We start from the raw sequence: 22,861 nt of genomic DNA, 5'->3' as shown, positions 1-22,861 counted from the left end.
AAACACTCATCCTAATTTAGTAATTATTATTTTACCATTCTCAGTTAACTGTCAGTTACTCAACAACACAGCTTCCTCCAGTACAGAGCAAACACAATTCCCAAAATTACAGTGAAATTTCCCATATTAGGTATAAAATACTACAAATTATTTAATACAACTTTAGGAAGTTCAGCGCTTATCCCCTAGCTCAGAGCTGATTTCCATTGCCAGATCTTGCTGAAATAAAGATGCTAATACCAAATCCTAGTGGATTTTTTTTTCCTTCCTGAACAGGTGGCTCTGGTAAAATGACACTCCATCAAGATGATAACTGCATGAATCAAGTATCGCAATGTTCCAGTTCCTTGTGCTTGAGTTATCTTCCTGCCCAGAGTAGGAGGGATACAGGAGGCTCACGTGATCGTAACTGATAAAATACCTGTCTGTTTTGTGTAAGGTGATTCATTTACAGACACTGCACTGAGAAAGGCAGAATTATCCTGCAATTTATTAATGATGATTGAAGTAATTCCTACCGCTTCTGTATTATTTGATTTACCTCATTTTTTACATACCTATCTACTCACCTGTCAGCTTTATATACCAGTGCCCATGACCCAGGAGCCTGGAGCCCTGTCCCTGTCCTAGCGATGCTGCGGCAGTGTTGGTCCCCAGCCCTGTTTCTGGCTCGTTGTTTGGATTTCCTGCCTTGGCCTTGGACCTAGCTTGATCTGCTGCTGTCACCTGATGCTGCCCGGAGAGCCAAGAGGACCTGCTGCCATTCCCTGAACTCTGCCCCCCCCGGCTGAGCCTGTTGGTGAGGGCACGGCCTGTCCATGTTGCTGCTACCCTCAGCTCCCAGCTCGCTGACCCCAGAGAGAAGCCCTGCTCCTGCTGCTCCCTGACACAATTCATTGGGTAGCTGACTCGCTCAAATCTGCTATACTGGTCTTGATATTCCTCCTATTTCCACTCCTAAAGCCACTCAAGACCAAGTAGTGGTTTTGGTTAACGTTCTATTATTCTGAACGTTAAGACCTGCACACTTAACTGGATTAGGCTGAAATTCACTGGCCTCCACAAGTGGTATGGATACGGTCTCCATCTGAAATCCTCTGAATCTCAGCTCCTCAATAAACCAAAAGCTATAGCTATTTCATGTTTAAAATCAGCTCTTGTTATAATTTTATGTATGCATGCACAGGAAAGTCACTTATTTTCTCTCCATCCTGTGGATTTTGTTCTGTGGGATGTTACAGTGCTGAGGGCCCTACACTCTCCCCTGCCATGTGGGATGTAGGTATTGGAGGGGTCTCAGCTGAGTATCAACCTCTCCTCCTCCCCACCATAATCAGGATCAGGATGACTCAGGCTTTGCTGGGTACAAGCACCTCTCCCTGCACCCTCGGATGCCAGCAGCAGGTAAGCACCCTTCTGAGTGCAGCTCTGGGAACAGACTTTAGCTGTATGAAAACACACCAACGCTTACATGAAGTGAAGAGCTGTACACCCACACTCCAGAAACACCCACTGGCACCCATGGGTGCCACCGAACACATCAGGAACATGCAGACACTGTGCAGACTCTTCTGCTGGAGGAAGCTTACAGAGAAGTTATTTGAATTTCATATGCAGTATTTATCCTGCACTAACTTCCTCTGGGGACGTGTGGTCTACCCTGACAGTATTCACAGGAAGAATTACTGGGAAACAATTATTCTGCAGTTCTTTGCTTTCTGCTGTAGACAAGTCCCTAAGACAAAACTCCTGGTTACAACATAGGTTTGGCCTAGCCACAATAAGCAGAAGTAACCTATACCCAGCTTCAATTTAAACCTCAAGCCTACCTCTCACCAATCGTATCTGCACTCTTGCCTGATCATTTTACCTAAAATGTTGCCCTCAGCACCATGGTATTAAGGCATGCAACACCACTGTCATGAATGTCATCCACTCTCTGAGAATCTCCGTGGAAAGCAGCACCCTGGCAGATGGAAAACACAAACTTCAGGGTTTACCCACACCTTCTGTGGCTGTGCTGGGCTGCTCCGACTACTGCTTCTGCCAGCCAGTGGTACTGCTGTGACGACTGCGGCCAAAGCCACTTGAATAGGTGAATGATTGAATTTCAATCTGCACAATGAAATATTTTCTCAGAATATGCCTAATTACACTGGGCTGTTTAACATTTATAATTCAGAAGGCAAATTGAGTTGCATTTGCTGCTTGGTATAGCCTCTTGCAGTAATCATTTCATGACATTCAGTATGCCTCCCTCTCCCTTTCCCCAAATGAAAGTGCTTTTGACCACTTAGGTCTTGAATTCACAGATTTATAACCCAAACTCCACCTGAAGAGTGGTTCTACAACCTGCCCCAGAAGATTCAGGCAGCCTGTCACACTGTAAACTTGCCTCATTAACTGAATGAAGCATGACTGCCAAAAAAAATTGCGGCACCAGAGAAGTTGATTGCTACTATTAATACTGGGAAAGAACAGCAGCAGCAAGCATAAACTCTGCAACTACTTCAAAGATCAAGTGTTGTTTATTTAGCCATCTTTATTTATTTAGTGCAACCATGAGGTCACTCTGAAAGAAACAGCAAAGAGTTCTGGAAATATTTCAGTATAAAAGTCCAGAGAACTCCAGAAAAATATGGAGGTATCAATGAGAGTGAAAAATAACACCTAAATGTTGCAGAGTTACATTAGTTAGGAAAATGAATTAATGAAAAATCCACCGGGTTTCCCCTACCTCCATTCCTTCCAAAAACATAATATTAAATATTTTGCATAGAATTTTGAGGTTTCATCTCAGTTTTGAGGGGATTTAATTGATTTCAGAGACTTGCAAATGGCACTTTAGACACTGTGCATGTAAAGGTCAATACTTTTTTCTCACTGTAATTTCATCTTGATGTCAAAAATTACGAACAGCAGCTTGTAACTGCAATTCTGAGATTGTCTGTGCTCTTTTCATCATAAATACATATTTGAAAAAGTGGTAGCTACAAACTGACCAACCCTCAGTCTTTTTCTTCCAGAAAAAAAATTCTTCATCAATGTCTTTCTGATATGTTTTTTAATTGCACTTCTCTCCTTTTCATTGCCACTTCGTATTTTTGACTCCCACTGTGTGACAGCTAGTGAAGAATGAAACTCATGTAAAAGAAAAACACACATTGCTTATGGGATTAATAAAAGTTAACTTAACCACGGCAATGTGCTGTCACACAATCAAACTGAAAATGTCTTTCCACAAAGAGTGCCTCACACTGTCCACCCTCCCAAAGAGAAGAGCAGCCCACTCCATGGGCAGCCTGGACCTGCTCCTCTGCTGTCAGTGATGGAGGGGTCTTCCCGGGGGACTCGGCAGCAGGAACCCCTCTGTAGCTGGGCACTTAATGCCACAGAGTAGGCAGTTTTGCCATTGAACTCAAGTAGCAGACACTTGTTGTGTGTTTCATAATACTACTATAATACACAAACAGTACACTTCAGAGTTAATCTTCAGAACATTTTCAGTCATTTCACAGTTTCCTTTAAATTAAAGTTTCTTGAGTGATCCTGCTGCATTTATGCAATGATATTTATATGAAGAGGAACAAGCAGATCTCCCTTTACTGTGTCTGAAAGGAATTCTTACATTGAGAATTAAATGCCATTTAAATGCCTTGTGCTCAAACTGTCTGCTTAGTGTTTCAAGTCATGGTGATTATTTAATTTTGCAGTGTGTGGAACAGAGTCTATTTAAATAAACATCTTATTACATATGTCCAATGTCATAACTATGCATTTCAATTTCAAATCCCATCAAAATACCACTTACTAATCCACAGAACTTTATTTACTTCATAAGCTATTTTATGATTTAAAATTAGTCCCAACAAAAATTAAAAGAAATCAAATGAACACTTATTAACCTACACTACAGTAATTAAAAAAGATGTTGCAAATACAAATCCTTCTCTAGCTTTTTGTCTGACATTTGAAAGTAATTATACTTGCAATTGCTAATCAGTTCATCATTATGAATTATACAATACTTTACAGAACAGTACGGTTAGAAGTTAGGCACTGAAAACTTAAGTAATACCCAAATTAAGTTTGCCTCTGCAATTGTAATTCAGTCTTCTTTAACAGAATGATTATGATACGCTGCCTACAATGACACTTTTCAGCCCCCTCAGGACTCATGCCTCATGTACTGCACAGGATGGACTTACTTGATATGAATCAGTTACACTGCAGAAGGAGTTGTTTTCTGTTAGCCTGCTCAACTCTGTCAGCAAGGACTCCATGACCAATGCAAGGGAAGAGAAATAACGGCCTTGAGAAGGGAAGGGAGGTAAGGGAATTTCATTTTCTTCCAGATTTTGCTTCAGAGCAATGTGTGGAAAGTCACCCAAGTCCAGCCTGCTGCCTGAGGAAGGACTATCATCAGCATAAGACAAGGTCATTCATTTTGTTAGAGAGCCCTGAAGACATCAAACGATGGACATCCCACCACCTCTCTGTTCCAGTGTTGCACTATCTTCTAGGTAAAGCATCACGACCAATCTGAACCTTCCAAGCTGAAACTTGTGACCTCTTCCCTGCACCTTCTCCAGTTTCTGAACATCTCTGTTGAGCTGTGTGGGCCCAAAGCTGGACACTATATTGCAGAGGTGGCCATGCCAGTACCAAGTAAAGGGGGAAAATCTTCTATGGATCTGCTGGCTGCAGACGCACCCGTCTGCCTTATTCATGATGAGAACACATCGTTGTCTCATAATCGTTTTGGTGTCTCCTAAACAGGTGCTGCTCAGCCAGAGGGTTTCCAGCCTGTACTGCTAAAATACTTAATAAAGTGATGGTATACTGCATTAGTGTGTACATTTATCCGGGCGGCCCAACACTTTATCATAGAAATCAATCAGACTCATTAAGCGTGATTTGCCACTGGTAAATCAGTGCTGACTGTTCCTCTTTCACACTTTTGTAAATGGATTAAAAAAATTCATGCTCCACGTTTTTTCCAGGGTTTGAGGTAAAGGTGGCCCATAGACTATCCTTTTTGTTCTCCTCAAAGACAGGTAAACTATTTAGCCTTTCTCTAATCCTCAGATACCCCCTCCAGTGCCAGTATGATACGTGCCTCACGACCATATCACTCAGCTTCTCTTGCAGTACCCTTGTGTAAATCCCAGCTGGTTTCATGGATCCTAATATATCTATTTTTCTTCAAATAGTCCTAAATCTGTTCCTTGGCCATTGCTGGATTCTCCTTCTCCTTCCTAAAACATTCTGAAACGTACAGGAATCTAGGAGCAGGATTTGCCTGTCAAGACTGAGGCACAAAAGGTGTTGAGTTATTCAGTCTTTTTCTGTTTGTCCACCACTGATTTACCTTTCCCATGCATCAATGGACTCACGTTCCCCTCAACTTCTTTTTGCTTTTAGGATACATATGCCTGTAAAATCCTCTGCTGTGACCCTCTATTTCCCTAGTTAGCTCCAGCTGGGCTTTTATCTTCCTCATTTCACCCCCAAGTGTCAAACCAAGGCTTTTCATACTCCTTTCTTGTTCTTGTTTCCACTCCTTGGTCTCTTTTTCTGCTTCAGGAAGCTTTCTGTTTACCCAAGTGAGCCTTCTGCCATAATTTCTGGTCTGCCTGTATGACAGGGTAGTTTGTTCCCAAGTTCTCACCGAGTTTTTTTTTTTTTTAAATTCAGCAAGCACCCTTCTCCTATGAAGCAGCTCCACAGAGGCTTCAAAATCCATTGAATTTGTGACTGCCATGGATACATTTGTGCTGCTGTCAGAAGGAATGATCAAAGCATAGGCAGGTATGGTTAACAACCAAAGTTAAAATGGAAGGTATGCCACTTCAGTTGAGAATAACAATCTACATGTATAGTTGAGGCCCACAGGAGGTTTACACCAAAAGCAATAGTCTGTACTGCTGGCTGAATATGCTGATGCAAAGCTGCTGCAGGTACACCTGCCCAGTGCTGCAAATTAGCCTTCCAGTTCTCCTGCCAACATCATTCCCGTTTCCTGCTGGGTATCAAGGGCAGACAACAGCAGTATTACTTTGAGTGAGACAGTAGCAGGAATTGTGCTGAGGCCACTACATTCATTTTCACACAAACTATGAAAAGAGCAGAGCCAAACTGGCATCCGCTGAAAACTGTTCTGATTCTCACTGCAGATTATGAGCATTAACAAATATTTCTTATTGATAAGATAGGGAAATCATTTATATTTTTCTGAACACATGAACCTCACAAAACAAAGAGCACAAGGACAGACCTCCAACAGAGAGGAGTAAGTGTGAAACGATTAAGCAGGAAAGGAATGAATAAGCTTAGATGCCTGCCAAGAGTTACATTCCAAAAACCGCTGCATGTCTGCACCAAGAAAAACTCCAGCTATTCAGATGGCATTGTAGACATGATCGATCTTCTTCTTTCTTTATTTCTAGAAGAATGAGAAAGAAGGAAAGAAAAGGTACTATCGGTACTACTGGAAACTAAGAAAAAAACTCGTGGGCAGTTTCCTTATTACCTCAGAATACATTCCTGCACCTGATTTAAGAATGGGAGCCATTAGGCTAGCTTGGCTTGTAAGGTGCTATGGAAGTCAATCACTTTCACTGTGCGGCAGCTACCTCTATGGCTTTTGATAGATGAAGGTCAGTACATGACAGTTATCAAAATATTAAATATATTCCAGCTCCTATATATTTGTTTTAACCTATTATGTCTGATAATACAAGATGTGATTTGCACTAGCGTCCCTCAGACTCTGTGTACTAACTAGAAAATTATTTGAGTACCCCTACACAAAGTAAGATATACTTACTTACTTTGCTAAAGCATGATCTATTGAAGTTCTCACATACCTGGAGGAGAGGAGGAAAAAACAAATCTAGGGATTATGATACTTTCACTTTGTAAACTCTGAATCTTTTGAGTGTACAGTATAAATACAATTTACAACACTGATCTACCCAAGCCCTTGAAGAATGGCTGACTACATAACACATCCACTAGCAATAAAACATAATGATAGGGCTCACGCTATAAAAAACTAAAACTTGTTTACATAAATTAGCCCCCATTTAGTAATTACACTGTATGTTTGCCATAAGGTCAAGCGAAATGTAACCCTGGCAGAAGCAATACTGTATACATTATAGTCTAGACAGAGATATGTCAGAGAATTATGGGGAATAATTAACCAGTTAATGCTTTCCATGTGTTTCATGATATGTGGAGCCATGATTCTAGAATTTATTCTAGATTCTAGAATAAAATGTTTGTGCTAATGCAGTCACTTTCCACTTTCTTAAAAGAAATACTACCAACTGCTGTCATTCAGGCCAAAGAGTACCAAAAAAAAAGAAAGTATATAGCTATATAAACACATACAAACCCCCACATAGATAAATACACATCTTTCTTTCTGGTTTATTAACAAGTAATGATATATGCTTACTATATATAACAATAATATCAAAGTATTAAAGTACCTATAGGTTTTGAGGAGCAAATGGCAAACTACATTGATTATTTACAGGTCACCTGTGTATACACTAGTGTGACATATAGCAGCAGTATGCCTCTGCACAACCAGTACTTCATACTTTATCACATAGGCTATAAAAAGGATGACCTCCCACTCAGTTTGTTAACTAAATATGAGATCTTCCTTGTGTCTGTGAGGACACAAAACTTAAATACTTCTGAGGTCACAAGCTGTGCCCAAGGCCAGGAAGCCTTAGGTCTACCCATGGACTGCGAGTGCTTACTTGAGAAGCCTGGAGTGCAACAAGTGCCTAACTGTAACACATGACTAGAGACCAAAACTACAGATGATATTGTGCATTTTCTCATGTTTGCATTGATTAGAAGATACTCCTTCTTAGCATGAAGTCCAGTGACCAAAGACAGCAGGTCTACCGAAAAATGTCCTCAACACAAACTAATTATACAGAGTGAACCCAGGAAATTAAGTGAATATTTTCTGTAAATAAAATATTTTTATTTTCTATTTCATTATGCATTTTTACTTCATTAGGGGATTAAAAACAAAAAAAATTCCCACATTTGTGTATGCACAATACTTACATTGTGCCCTTTCATTACTATCTTTTTCGAAACAGCATTGTACTTTTGTGCATAGTAAATCAGATATAAAGATGGATGAATGACAGCAGGGGAAGAGAGGAGGTATTTCACAATGCTACTGTCCTTCAAGAGAAAACGCTGAAGCTGTAAGCAACTAACTATAATAAATGAGTACCTGACAAAAAGAAATGAGCCTTGAAAGTAAAAAAGCTACACTAGGATGAATACTTCAGAACTACTTTGTCATGGAAATCTTCTGTAAGTAGTGTGTGATCCTAGCTAAAAATACTATCAGGCAGATGTTAAATGTTTTTATACAGTACATGCAGATGCAGTTAAAATACAGGATTATTATTATTATTTAAAAAAATAGAATGTGTTCATTCTTTCCAAATGAAACTTTCTCAACAGTAAAAAAGAACTTGAAAATACAATATGAAGCTAATTTAGGGAAGGTAATAGGAAAAAACCCTAAAATCCACGAACCTTTAGTATCTTTATTTAACTCATTTTTAAAGAGGGAAGTCTTCCACCCTGCCTGTCATATTAGACAGAAACTTTAGCACAGACTTGCTGGCAGAAGATAGGAAAATCCTTTCACCCTGTTCTGTTGTTGTCTTTCTAAGGCAGTGTCCGCAAGGCTGTGTGCGTATCAGTGAGCTACAGTTGGAAATCAGCATCACCTTGCACCTTGCCCTGGCTTTGAACCCTCCCACTCCACGTGTGTGACTGTTAGTTTTTTATCATGTCCAGAGAAATATTCAAATTGATAAAACTGAGAAAATTTAATTAGTGATGGACATCAGATACTGTTTACGTCAGTCTTTATAAAAGTCTCAATCTACCCCCAAATTATCTATCCACTTCACTAATCCTCTCAGGAAGGGGGAAATCCATTCAATTGCAAGTAATGGACTTCATCCTCCTTTCTCAAAGTATTCTTACTAGATTGTCCTCTCTGCTCAAGGAAAAATCTTACAAAGTGCCATAACTCCTCTATGCAGCTGTGTGGTGACAATAAGAACACAAGATCAACACTGGGCAAAATTTCACAAACAATGACATCCAGAAATGATCTGCTGCTTTTCAGTCTTTAGCTCAAACATTGTGGGTGGACTGAAAGCTTAGCAGGCTTGACAGTCTGCAGTCTATTTCATCACACCTCCCAAAAGCTGTATTTTTTTAAATTTATTTATGTCATCAGGAGCCATCCTGGGAAAATATCTCCAAACCAGATAAAAGTAACAAGGTTTGTAAGTGTGGTTAGTGGAGGCTGCAGGTCTCGGGGCTTCAGTGCTAAGGATATTACCAGGCAGCGTTTCTCACAAGCTCTCAGCAGCTCACCAACTTGCAGAAACGCAGAATGCCATCAAAGCCTTCTGGCAGCAAGAGACTTGAGCACTGGCTCAACTTGAGCTGCTGGCATTGATTACTCTTGTGCTTGAAGTGAGACAGTTCACGTGCCCAAAACATTCTGAAAGAGGGTGATAATGTTTTACTCTGTGATGTCGGCTGGCTTATCCAGAAGGATGAAGCGAGCTCAGCACACTTCAAACAGATATCTCTACTGAAAATCCTCAGACTGAGCAAAGAGACCAAATGATCTTCTCCCTCCTAGGGAAGTTTCTTCAGATTTGAACTAGTCTACCATAAGATAATGAGAGAAAACTGCAGAAGTATGCCTTGCCTTTTCTTCACTATGCAGGGCTGTATGTTTTCACATGCTCCTTTTTCATATTGCCTAGTAATGTAAACATTTTTAAGATAAGAAAAGCTAGTTAATATACAAATCAAGCGACTAGCACCAAAGAACCTCAACCTTATCAAGTATTATATTAGTTACTGTGGTGGAACTGAACTGACATACAAACTTTGGATGATTGTGTTTCTCATTTCCCTTGGGTAAACAAAAACATCATCCTCTACCATCAGTCACCATGACCATGAGTGCTGCTACAGAACTGTCACAATCAGTTTTTCTGTCATGCTGAGACAAATAATATTTTCTGTGGAGCCAGACCATATCAGTTTTTCAAAGTACTCATTCAAAAATTACTATCCAGGATTTTAGATAGTTGGCAAAGCAACCACAGCGCAGTCACGCAGTGACTGCATGGATGTGGTGACATGCTCTAAAATATACGAGGTGCAATGCAGGCTTGGAGACTCTTCCCAGAAAGAATATAGCTGTGCCACTGTGATGCTCGGCTCTGCAGCTGGCCAGTGAGAATGAGGCCCGTGTAGTCAGCTAGCCTTGGAGTCAGCCCAAATCAAGTCAGCAGGCCACCAAGATTCAGTTCATACTTTATTACAGTGTCTGCCAAGCTAACACTCACTACTGCATAAATGAAAACTGTTCTGAAATGAAAAAAAAGCCCACAAAACAATTTCACTTTCTCCAGAGCATTCACATCCACACGGCTTAAACCTCTGACAGAAGGAAATCTAAATTAACACTACCTAACCATGCAAATATGAGTGGACATTTAATTTTCACATTAGGCACTAGCTAACAGTAGGTATTCAACCTGAAAAGAACTAAAATCACCAACAGCTGGGAAAACAGTCAGTCATTCAAAACATACTTGATATATTCAACACATCCCTAATCCAAGGCTAGGATACAGCATAAGCTATTCAGTCTAAGAGGCAGCAGTTGACAGTTTTGTCATCATCGCTGAGCCTAAGAACATTGCAAGATGAAAATAAAGGTACCCAGACATATTCATTCATTTCATACGTATGTGTATAATTTCCAGCAACAGTAAATTAGTAAATTACAGGAAGAATACACTCCTGCCATAGCAACAAGTAAATATTTAGAGCTGTATGACAGCCAGTTAAGTTGCTGGGTTTTTCTTTTTCCTTAAAAAACCCACACACATTCGTGTTAAAGAGGATAAAAGATCCTAGTTGAAGAACAAGAGTTATATTTCAGCTAGGTCCTAAATTAGCAGACTTTGACAAATAGGTCCAGTATTTCTAATTCACATTCAAACATGAAGCCCCACTGAAATATGAATTAATTTCTTTATTTGTCCAGGGATTACTTGGGACAAGCTCAAGAAGTTGGCCCATGTGCACCCCATGAGGGTCAATAAGACCAAGTGCAAGGTCCTGCACCTGGGCTGAGGCAACCCCTGGTATCAATACAAGCTGGGGGATGAAAGGATTGAGTGCAGCCCTGCTAAGAAAGACTTGGAGGCACTGGTGGATGAAAAGCTGAACGTGAGCCACTAATGTGTGCCTGCAGCCTAGAAGGCCAACTGCATCCTGGGCTGCATCAAAAGAAGTGTGGCCAGCAGGTTGAGGGAGGTGATTCTCCCCCTCTACTCTGCTGTGGTGAGACCTCACCTGGAGTACTGTGTCCAGCTCTGGAGCCCTCAGCACAGGGAAGACACGGACCTGTTGGAGCAGATCCAGAAGAGGGCCACAAAAATGATCAGAAGTAGTTTTTTCTTCTGCTTGGTTGCAACAAGACAGGGGATCCTCTGCTTCTTGTGGAGCCTCCGTCTGCTGCCTTGGCCTCAGGGATGGTACGATGTGGCTCCAATGATCTATCTCCCTCTTATACTTCCTGATACTCCTCAGCCTTTCCACTTCCTTTTTCAGCTCTGCCACCAGGCTGAGCAGATCATTCACCCCATCACACTGAAAACAGCTGTCATCTCTGATGCCCTCTGGTATGAATGACAGGCTCAGGCAGTCCCTGCAGGGATGGCTGCGTGTTTGTGTAGGAGCACCGTCTGAGTTGCCACACTCCTTCTGGCAATGGCTTTCGGGTCAGAGGAAACCACAACTGGGTCCTCCCCTGGGAGGACGATGACCACGAGGTGAGTCACCCTTTGGAGCCAAGAGGGAGACTGCACCCTGCCCGTGCACCTTCTCCGTGCCAATTGCCACCCAAACTGCTGCTCCACGCCCTTCTGACGCGCCATACCCTGGTTGCTCGTGCTCCCTAGGGGCTGCTCTTGTATGTGAGGAGGTTTGTCTGCCATCACTTTTGTCCCTGCTAACACTGAGTCAGAGCTGCTGCTTGTCAGGAACTCCATCTCTCCCAGTCTGGACAGTGGTGGTGCTGGATACCCTCTCTCTCCCTGTGCTTTTGCCTTTGCGGTTTTGCTGCTTTAGGAACGGTCCCTCAGAGCAATCCTCTGCTCTAGAGCCCTTCGCTTTAGTGGCTTCAATAGGCTGAAGTAATGCTTTTACCAGAAACACTGAAAAAGCATGAAACTTCAGAGCACTAGTCGAATACTCGTGTATAATTAATATGGTATGATCTTGTAAAAACCTTATAAATTTGTGCAGGAATATGCAAAGTAGGTATAACTGCACTGTGAAGAAAAAGTGGGGTGCTTAAGTATCTGACACAGCTACACATTTAATTCTGTGGGTACTTTCCCTTGAGTATCTTCTGAATAAAAATATTAAAGCAATAATCAGAGGACATTGATATATTAATACTAAAATCTCCCTCTTCTCCTGAATCTACAATTAGATTTTTATTTCAGCTACATTTCTGAACGATTGCAGGATTCAGTAAAGAACAATCTTTCCCATATCCTGTAGAAATTTGCCTCCAAAACTTTATGCTTAAGTGGGACGCAATCGTTGTGGCCTCTCAGATTGGTTTGTGACTTTTTTCTAGACTAGCTCTTTCAGCTTCTTGCTAAGTGAAATACGTCTTCCACAGTAGACTGACTCTTTATTAATTGCTCGTGATTTTTCCTGTGTTGGTTTGTGGTTGGAAGACCAGGAATACGGTCCTGCGCATTTACACATGACCTAGTGGAAGTTCTAGGCATTCCCGAAAATACATTTTGCACAGTTCATGCCCATGAAAGCAGCCTATCTGAAAGTTTTCAATCAGGGTGCCTGAAATTGGACACTTAAACTCATTCTCATAGACATCAAAGCTACAAATGATTTTCAGAGCTGGTGAGTCAGCAACAATCTAGAAGTATCCCAAGCCTCTAAAAACCAGGCTGTTATATAGACACCTACTCATTGATTAAAATGCCTGCCATTAGGTAAATCCAACTTAGTGTTTCTTCCTTTCTTTCTTGTTTTAAAAAACAAGAAAGAGCAGTTCAGCTCATTTTTCCTCCTCTGAACTACGTTCCCATATGGTACTCTGGGAGGCATTTTCAAGCTTGTTAAAGATAGTTTTTCAAAATGCATCACGTACAAGTAATACAGAACTCCTGAGCTAATATATTTAAAAGTAAGCAATATGCCATTTAGCTTTAACCTGGAAAGACAAGAGGTAGAAGCTGTGATCAAGATACCTTCATTTATCTTAAATTGGCAATTATCTGTCAGTCATTCATATAGTACATTTCAGGAATCCTTCTCCGTTTCTTCAAAATAATGGAGACTTGACATCAGCCCCTCAATTCCTCCACAGCTTGTTTTTGCTGGGATCCAGGAGCATAAATGATCTGATTTTAATAAGAATTTAAGCTTCAGTGAAAAGAGATTGAACTTCACAGACCCAGACACTAAAACTAGGCTTTTACTTAGCTTCTTGACAAGGCTTTCCTCTGCACTTACTTCCAACTCCAAGTCCTAGACAAACTCCCAAGCTGAGAACAGCTGTCAGGAGAGCGTGTGTTTGTTTAATAATGGACACACCAGTATAGCCAGTATAACACTGGAGTTTAGGAACTCTCTATCTTGATTCAACATCCTAGCTGTGGCCAAATGAGGTTTAACACACGGTGTGCCACTCTGTAAACTATGTAAAATCTATTTCACCACAATACATTCATAGAATGTAGCTAGACATTTGGCATCAAATCTGCTAGTCCTTGTATTTTAATTACATCAGCTTTGTAATTTTAATAGCTCAAAATGTTTTAAGAAGATAAGATCAGTGGTGATTTCCCCTTTCTCCAGGATAAGACTGGATTTGAAGAGGCTAAGAGAAGGAAAAACGGTGCGTTTGGATTTGGACCGCTTCCTCTCTTCAAGTGGACAACCCTACGTCAGTATCCCTCTAGGTAGGTCTCTCTCTCCCCCATGCCTCTTGCTTGCTGGAACTGCTTGTAGTAAAAGTTTCACTCTTGAGTAGGCTGCCAGTGAAAATACACAATTAATATGAGTTTTGTCCTAACTGTGCACTCTAACAGGCTTCTTCATGGAGCGTAGGCTTTCTTGTTATCTGATGCACAAGATTGCAAGGTCAGCCTGAGAAGAGCTCCTGGCCTCTAGAAAAAGCAAGTGAGACACCAAGATAGCTTGGCAAGTCCAACATCTCTGTATTCGCTACAGCATACAGAGTGATGGTCTAATGTGACTGTTCTGTTGATAGGAAGAGAATCACAAAATCGCAGCAAAGGCCCTCGTCCTACTGTAAGAAGTCAGCTCTGTTTATACCCAACTGAAGACACTCAGAGCTTGCACCAGACAGTAAAGACAGAAATGTATTTTAGCATCACTAATCAGCTCTTTTATATCTCCATGTATATACATGTAAACACACATATACACATGCACATACATACATCTATCAGTTTAGTTTCTTAAGAAACATGTTTCACATATATATACACAGGAATGTTTCTTCATATACATGTATGTTTCTTTAGAAACTAAACAGATGATGAATAATACAGCCTGTGCAATTTATTTTATACCGCTCCCACATCTTCTTTTGTCATATGCAGCAGAACGTTATATTCAAAACAGATTACAGAAGATCCTAGGAAAAGGAATCAATAAACTTCAGATGCTTAGAAGAGAACTCGATGAGAAATAAGACTGTGGGATAAATGCATTAGCTTTATATGTCTGTGAAACAGATAATTCATCCACAAAACAGTTAAAAACATTTGATATTCAAGCTTTACGGTTAACACAAATTGTTTTAATAAGCTAATATGTTCCTTCCAAAAGTTGATATATTCCAAAAATACTACTGGGTCAGTTACATTCAATTTATGTTTTAAAAGAATTTTTCCCCTTTGCTTTTCTACTCTGAGAGCTTGCAACTTACTTTTTTTTCAGTAAAAAAATAATTAATGGTACTCTGTGAAAGGTTTAACAAGTATAAAATTATGAAGATTTGAAAGTATGGGGCTTTATAAACAAAAACTACTTGAGTTACCCTCCCATACAATTTCTAATCCACTAATAGGCTGGAAGATAAATATCCCTGTGGAAGGGATCCACATTGGAGCAGGACTGTCTCCTGTGGGAAGGACTCCAGGAGCAGGGGAAGAGGAACTCCCTCTAAGGAGTTCTCCCTCTGAGGAGGAAGGAGTGGCAGAGACAAGGTGTGATGAACAGACTGCAAACCCCATTCCCCATCCCTCTGTGCTGCTGGAGGGGAGGAGGTGGAGAATCTGGGAGTGAAGTTGAGTCCAGGGAAGAAGGGAGGAGTAGGGGGAAGGTGTTTTAAGATTTGTTCTTATTTCTCATTGTTATTCTTTATTATTGATTGGTAATAAATTAAATTAATTTCCCTGAGTCAAGTCTGTTTTGCCTGTGACGGTAACTAGTGAGTGATCTCTCCTTGTCCTTATCTCAACCCATGAGCTTTTTGTTATAGTTTATCTCCCCCCTTTCTCTCCTCCCGTCCAGCTGAGGAGGGGAATGATAGAGTGGCTTTGGTGTGCACCTGGCATCCAACCAGGGTCAACTCACCACAGTTAGGCTTGACACTTCAGGTTAAGACAACAGTGTGCAATGTGCCTCTGGTTGATTTTAAAATTTCAGATTAAGGATAGTAAACCTCCCACTACAAACAATCAGGATTCCAAATTCAGTTTTCATTTGACTTTTCCTAATAAGTCTAAATTATTTAGAAATTATAAACCAAAGACACAGTATTTCCCTAACCAAAATAAAGCAGTCACAGCTGAAATCCAAAAGGAAAAAGAGAAGTCAAACTTTCACAGAGCTTAATGAGGTAAAGTACCAGTACCTCAGTGGGGAGCCAAGTAAATTGGGTGATTACTCTAACAGACATCACACTGAGGTCTGGCAATTTCGGAAAGATGAATATTAAGATGAAATTTATAAGTGACAGGTATAACGCTATATTTAGAGCTTTGAATTACGTAAGCCATTTCAAAGTATCCAAGTTACATAAAATTAATTAGTACAATATTATATTAAAGTATTTTCTTTTTTTCAAATCACAAAAGTATGCAAAGTGCAGCTTGTAAATAACGTCTTTAAGGAAAAAAAGGAAATAACAGGAAAAGAAGGTCTGATGTTGCTGCCGTCTTTCGTATGATTTCATACTGACTTCAGCCGGATTACTGTGTGACTGCAGTTGCAGAATTAGGAACTTGGTTAAGAACACTGATGAATGAGCAGATAAGAGTACTAAAAATTGTAGTTAATAAGCAACTTTTTAAATGAAAAAGCATAAGAAACTCTCATCAGGAAACTGAGAAAAGGAAAGAATTATAATTCATATAATATAGCGAAAAACCCCCACAAAACAAAGATCTGACTATTCCTATATAATGGCCATTGCAAATTATTTATTAGCACTGTATATGATATGGATTATATCACAGCACCTCAGACATTATTTAAAATTTTCAGCAGTGAATCCATCAGAAAACCAAAGGCGCAGAAGACTGAAAAAAACCCCAAAATCCTCCTGGAGTATTTGCTAGCACTAAACACTATGCAATACAACCCAATGTCTCTAAAATCTGTCAACATTACAGATCCAGAAACATTTGTAACTGTTCAGAACACCACTACTTTTCCTATGATACTGAGCGTTGCCACTGAAAATCCTGGTGCAACTGAATTTTAACCAGTGTCCCTTCAAAAACCAGTTCTAGCAAAAGGAGAAAAAGAAAACACCAGACAACCAAACCAGAGTCTTAGAAGAAATTCTCCCATGGAAGTTGACAATGGATTTTCCATTTACCAGATAAACACAGCAGCATCTCAGCCAGCAACCACAGTACATCTTGATTTACATCACCTCCCTTGTTCAGTGAGATCTTGAAATGGAAATAGGAGGCTTGTAACTAGTCACAAGTGGAAAGTGTGGGAGCTGTTCAGTTTATTATGGGTGGTGGGTTCTTAAGGAATGCTAGCTAAGGTACTATCTGCACAGAGCGTATGCTACTCCAATCATTTCCCCAGAGCTTTCTCATCTTTTCTTTCGGACATTCAGTTTCCTCCAGCCTACAGCCCCATTATCTTACATGAATTCAATATAAGAATCCAGTTGCCATCTTACAGTTGTCAACTTACACTTTTCTCCCTTGCACAAACTCAAACCTGACATTTTGTTCAGAGAGAGAGAGATTTTCAATAGCGACTGGGGAAAGGTAAACAAGAAAGTTCCCGCTGGTGTGAAGCAAAACTGGATTCAACCCTCTCCAAATGTTGTGGCTCTGCCAAAGAGCATCCACACAGACTAAGTGGGATGAAGTTGTCTAAAGAAGATGGATGAAGGCCAAATAAATATCTGAAGCTGTTAGAGAGGACAGAAAGATGCATCTGGGAAATAGGGAGCGTTTGATATCAGAAAGACAATAAATTGCCATACTGTGGGTGAAGGGGCTGGGTTTTGAAGGAAGACCAACATGCTCAGGACAGCCGTTTGAGCTGCTGTTACAGTTACCTGGGAAGGACTGAAGAGAGATAATATGCACAGTTTTTTGCAGGCAGATATGAGCTTATTTTGCACGAGCTGACCAGAAGCCATTCTGCTATGACAGTGTACCATCAAGCACTTGGTAGTAAGCCTTGCTGCAAAGCAGTGTGTATTAGATCAGGCAACGTACCATTCTCATGTGGCCACAAGTCCTCAGGCTGACCCAGAGTGCAGGCTACAGTAAGCTCACATCGGTTTGCAAATAGGCGTGCACATACACTCACAAAAAAAAAAAAAAGAAGAAAGATTTCAAGACCAATGTGCAACAAATCCATCAACTATGCGGCAGGATGAACAGAGGTTTGCAGGATCAGGGATGGACATCAGTTTCTGAGTTGGGAAAAATTAACAGGAAGATAGAGCTTATGGTGTGGGGAGACCAACACTGGAGATGCCCATTCAGACAAGGGGGGCTGTGAACCCCCGGTCTTGTAATGGACACTTCACTTATTTCAGAGACAGCTCTTTAACCAACACAGGTTAAACACCAGAAGTGTGAGAAGTATAACACATACATGTCTTTATGGAATGACTTCCGTCTTAGTGATTAACTTTTTTTCCTGGTAATCTGAATGTAATGCAACACAATTATACTACTAAACTCTTTGCAAAATCAATACAACTCAGGTACAAAGATCTAGCTTCTGTCACATATCCCAACATAACTGATATTCACATATACGTATCTGTATTTAACTCCTATACAAGTATATCTACAATAGGGAAGTTATCACCTGCTATATTTCATTCTCTTCTGACTACATATAAACAATCAATAATAATATTACTTTTTCCCTTAAACTTTTCAGATATTACTTCTGAAAGCAAGTAATTTCATTTGATGAAACAACACAAAGACAAAAAGGTGCTTGCTGCAGATATTTTAAAAAATACTGCTGTTTTACTTTGCCTCCTAATAAATGTTTTTTTTTTTTATTTAGCTCATTGATGGCTATCTGCTTTGGATGCAGCATACAACATAGAATGTATTATTGATACGTACTATTCACCTAACAATTTTCCTGTGATGTATGTAAAAACATTAACTAATCAATCTTATGTTTCCAAGATAGATTACAGAATCTCCAATATAGAAGGAGAAAAAAAAAAAACCCAACGCTTAAAAGAATTTGCCTTATATGTTAAAATATTTCAACAAAATTATATGGATTGGAGTTCAGAAATTGCTATGACTCAGTCCTTTTGTAAGGCTTTGTCAGAACTGAAACTCTTCTTTCTCATCCTATTTCCATTCTCACATCTGCAGTGATATTTAGGAATGGACAGATCATGTTGTACATATTTATATGAGTGTACCCTGGTGTTGCATATACAGGTTTAGCATACAAACATAAATATAAACACACACCACACTTGCTATGGATATATTTAAGTATTGCAGCTGCACAATGCTAAATTGGTTGGTCGCTTATTGCAATCCATTTTTCATCTTCCCAGAGCAGAAAAAATCTACTTTATATATTTATCATAACTCCAGTAATGGCATCTGGAACCCATAAGGCATGTTACTTTTTGTGAGCATCTTCATTATTTTTTTGTGCTGATTAAATTCGGTGTAATAGTGAGAATATATTGAGTTTGCTTAAGCAACTAGGGAAACGGGACAAATCTACAAGGAGAAAAAGATCTGTAATAGACGAGCTTGGATGAGAAGATTGGTCAAAGCTGTTAAGAAAAGAAAAAAGGAAAACCCACAGCAGGGCTTCTAGAGATTGTTTTCTTAATGGCCTGAAGCTTGTTTTCTAATTAATTTCCAACTCTAAGTTTACAGCACTGGAAGTCATAGTCTTCACTGACACGCAAACCAATTATTTACTTTACAGATGCCTAAGAATGAAAAATAAAAATTCAAGCCAAAGCACGATGACTAAGGCAAAGCAAATGTTTTGCAGTACTCACCTTAGGCACCCAGTGGCATTGCGCAGCACCTGTGATGAATGGAGTTGTATTTTATGATCATCCTGGAGCGGAGAGTTTTCCCATCCGGAGTGAGGGATGATTACTGCATTGGTCAACACTGCAAGGGCATCCTGGATGATTGGCATTTTCAGTGCATCACAAGAGGATAGATTCCAGAGAACTCCTACAAAAAAAAAGCAAATGATTAATAATTAACACTTCTCCAAAAAATAGACTGAATAGATTTAGTTTTAAAAAAAAACTTCACAATATTTCACTGTGTTGGTGCACTTAATGAAGCTGTTTCTACCAAGAAAAAAAAGGCTACATTGTAAGTGGGACTGAATGATACCTGCAGGCTTTCGTAGTGGGAAAACAGCTTTGAGTACACAAGTAGTCACAGCAACACTGGAAATTTCTCAGACCTAAGCCTAAAAGCTGAGCAGCTGTTTATGATACAGGCTGATTTAGGCTGTGAACACGTGGAATGAAGGAGTATTACATACTTTTTTTAGCGCTTGGACTTCAGAATTCTTCCTTCTAAATAAAAGTAATAAAAACCAATAGCAGAGAACAAGTTCAGATTTACGCTGACTATCACTGTTTATAGATATGCATTGAGAGAACAAACACCCAACTCTTTCTGTGATCTTCCATGTAATGAAAGTAATTGGCTAGGCCAGTTGGCACTACAAGCAAAAAGACCTCTTCCACAACCTGATACAGTAGTATGGTATCATACTGGCCTCCAGCAAGCCACCTTTTATTTCTTAAATATTTTACTATTCAAAGTCACAGGATACTACCATTTTTGCACAGAAACAACAAGTTTAATGGTGCGACTCAGAAGGAGACTTACTAGAACTTTTAAAATCCTCTTCTGTTAAAATTCATAATGTGCCAAAAAAGAGGAAGAGTAATCAAGAGCCAAAGCTTTCTGAGCACAGCTACAAGGATCAGGGCCACTGCAGATGTGTCACACAGAAAGCACGCAAGAAATTGTTGGGGGCAAAAGACACTCTGCTTTTCATTCCCTCATACACATTTCTATATTTGCTAGAAAAGCACATTTGATTTCTGTGCTGCGCCAAGAGCCTACCAGCACGGGGGCAAGCTGGAGGGCAATGCGCTGCTCTGAAGCAGCAGCAGTCTTTATCTCTGGCCTATGTCCTCCCAGGAGCAGGTGTGAAAGCAAGCCTGCCCCCTCCTCCCTCTCCTCTTGCCAACATATGTCCTCTTCTCTCGAATCCAACCCTACTCTTTCCTGCTTTCCTTCCTGTACTGACAGCAGCCTGGCCCCACATCTAAACTTGAGGTGCAAAATTCAGTTTTGCCTTTATGGCTATGAAGTCCTGCACTAACATGGAGAAAGATTATCATCACTGTAGACATGAGGTTACAAATACGACCATTACACTATGAAAAGCCAAAGCCAGTGGTGGTGGGAGGAAACTACTAAAGACCATAAGAACATAGACCCAGACATTTATAAGTACAAGCAGCAAGGAAACTACTTGCTCAAGGCTTTCTTTACATTTTGTGTTTTGAAGAAGAGGTGTAATTAACAGGAATCAAACTACATTTTTTGGTTTCCCTTTAAAATTAATTACCTCTATGGAGAGACTGTTTCAGTTACACAACTTCATGTTTTAATTATTTTATATGGAACTGTATGCAAAGACAGATATCCAGTTTAATGCAAAAATTTTGCTCAGCATACCAATTAAACACCCCCCCACACACTTTAATATTATCTGTATGTAGGAAATAGGCAGAAACTGATAGACTTTAGCTACAGCCCCCAAAAAACCCCAAACCAGTGGAAATAAGAATACTGCTCACTTTTTCGTTTAACAATTGCTGCTTTAAAAGGAAAAGAGTATTTGTTTGAATTCTGTTGTTAATATCATTATGAAAAGTAATAAGACCTTCATAAAGATATTTATACTCATTTCTCTATGATCTGTTCTTGGTAAGCTTTATTGGCATATCTTCTATTCCTGAAATACCTAGTATTTTGATGGGTTTAGTCAGTAAAAAAAATAATGTGGTTGCCTATTTTTTACATTTATCTGGACAGGTGTAAATGATGTGCATGGTAGAGAAGTAGAGAATTAGGATGTAAGTCTTTCTCCCTTCGGGGGGGGAATTTAGTTCTTACGCGAGACAATGAGTTGCTTTTTTGTAAAGAAGTCTTATTTTGGAAGTGAGGATGGCAACAAAACCACACTTTGGCCTTCAAGAACTAGTCATAAACTGGAAAAGCAGAAAAAAAATACAAAAGAAGCAAACATAAGAGCCCTGTCTAGAAAAATGCTTAAAAATGTGTATGTATACAGTGTTTTCTATTCACTCTAGGTTCTTGCTAATTAAAAGTAAACTTGCAAAAATACCATTATAAGTTGGTATTCAGCAACAGTTGAGGTGCCTAGAAATATTTTAAAGCCCTTTTTCTCTATTTAAAATGCACTTGACGCTGCATGTAAGCTTTTGCTCAATAAATTGTCACAGTAACAGGTGAGCTCCAAGTCCAAATAAAAACAGAATCATAGAATCACAGAATAGTTAGAGTTGGAAGGGATCTCCAAAGGTCATCCAGTCCAACTCCCCTGCAAGAAGCAGGGACATCTCCAACTCAATCAGGTTGCCCAGAGCCCCGTCCAGCCTGGCCTTGAATACTTCCAGGGATGAGGCATCCACCACCTCTCTGGGCAACCTGTTCCTGTGTTCCACCACCCTCACTTTAAATATTTTTTTTCATTATATCAAGTCTGAATCTACCTCCTTCTATTTTGAAATCATTACCCCTTGTCCTATAGCAACAAGCCCTGCTAAAGAGTTTCTCCCCATCTATCCTATAAGCTCCATTTAGGTACTGGAAGGCTGCTATAAGGTCTCTCTGGAGCCTCCTCTTCTCCAGGCTGAACAGCCCCAACTCTCTCAGCCTGTCTTCATAGGAAAGGTGCTCCAGCCCTCTCATCATCTTCGTGGCCCTCCTCTGGGGCCCTTCCCTTTCCTGTGCCGAGGGCTCCAGAGCTGGATTCAGTACTCTAGGTGGGGGTCTCACCAAGGCAGAGCAGAGGGGCAGAATCGCCTCCCTCGACCTGCTGGCTACACTTCTTTCGATTGCAGCCCAGGATGCGGTTGACTTTCTGGGCTGCAAACACACATTGCCAGCTCATGTTGAGCTTCTCATCCACCAGCACTCCC

The 22,861-nt window shown here is 40.2% G+C and overlaps 1 protein-coding gene across 9 annotated transcripts in view; it reads right to left on the bottom strand.

Annotated features, from left to right (window-relative positions):
• CTNND2 (catenin delta 2) overlaps positions 1–22,861 on the bottom strand; it is a 676,745-nt gene that overhangs the window by 118,725 nt on the left and 535,159 nt on the right. For all 9 annotated transcript variants that reach the window (XM_086740367.1, XM_086740369.1, XM_086740370.1 and 6 more), the window contains one exon: positions 19,652–19,835. In XM_086740367.1, the coding sequence (XP_086596493.1) occupies positions 19,652–19,835 (184 nt within the window). The remainder of the gene's footprint in view (positions 1–19,651; positions 19,836–22,861) is intronic.

The sequence above is a fragment of the Chlamydotis macqueenii genome, chromosome 2 (assembly GCF_036417535.1).
Source record: "Chlamydotis macqueenii isolate bChlMac1 chromosome 2, bChlMac1.mat, whole genome shotgun sequence".
NCBI lineage: Eukaryota > Metazoa > Chordata > Aves > Otidiformes > Otididae > Chlamydotis > Chlamydotis macqueenii.
Note: the sequence above shows the minus strand (reverse complement) of the source record. Positions and strands in the feature narration are given on the sequence as shown.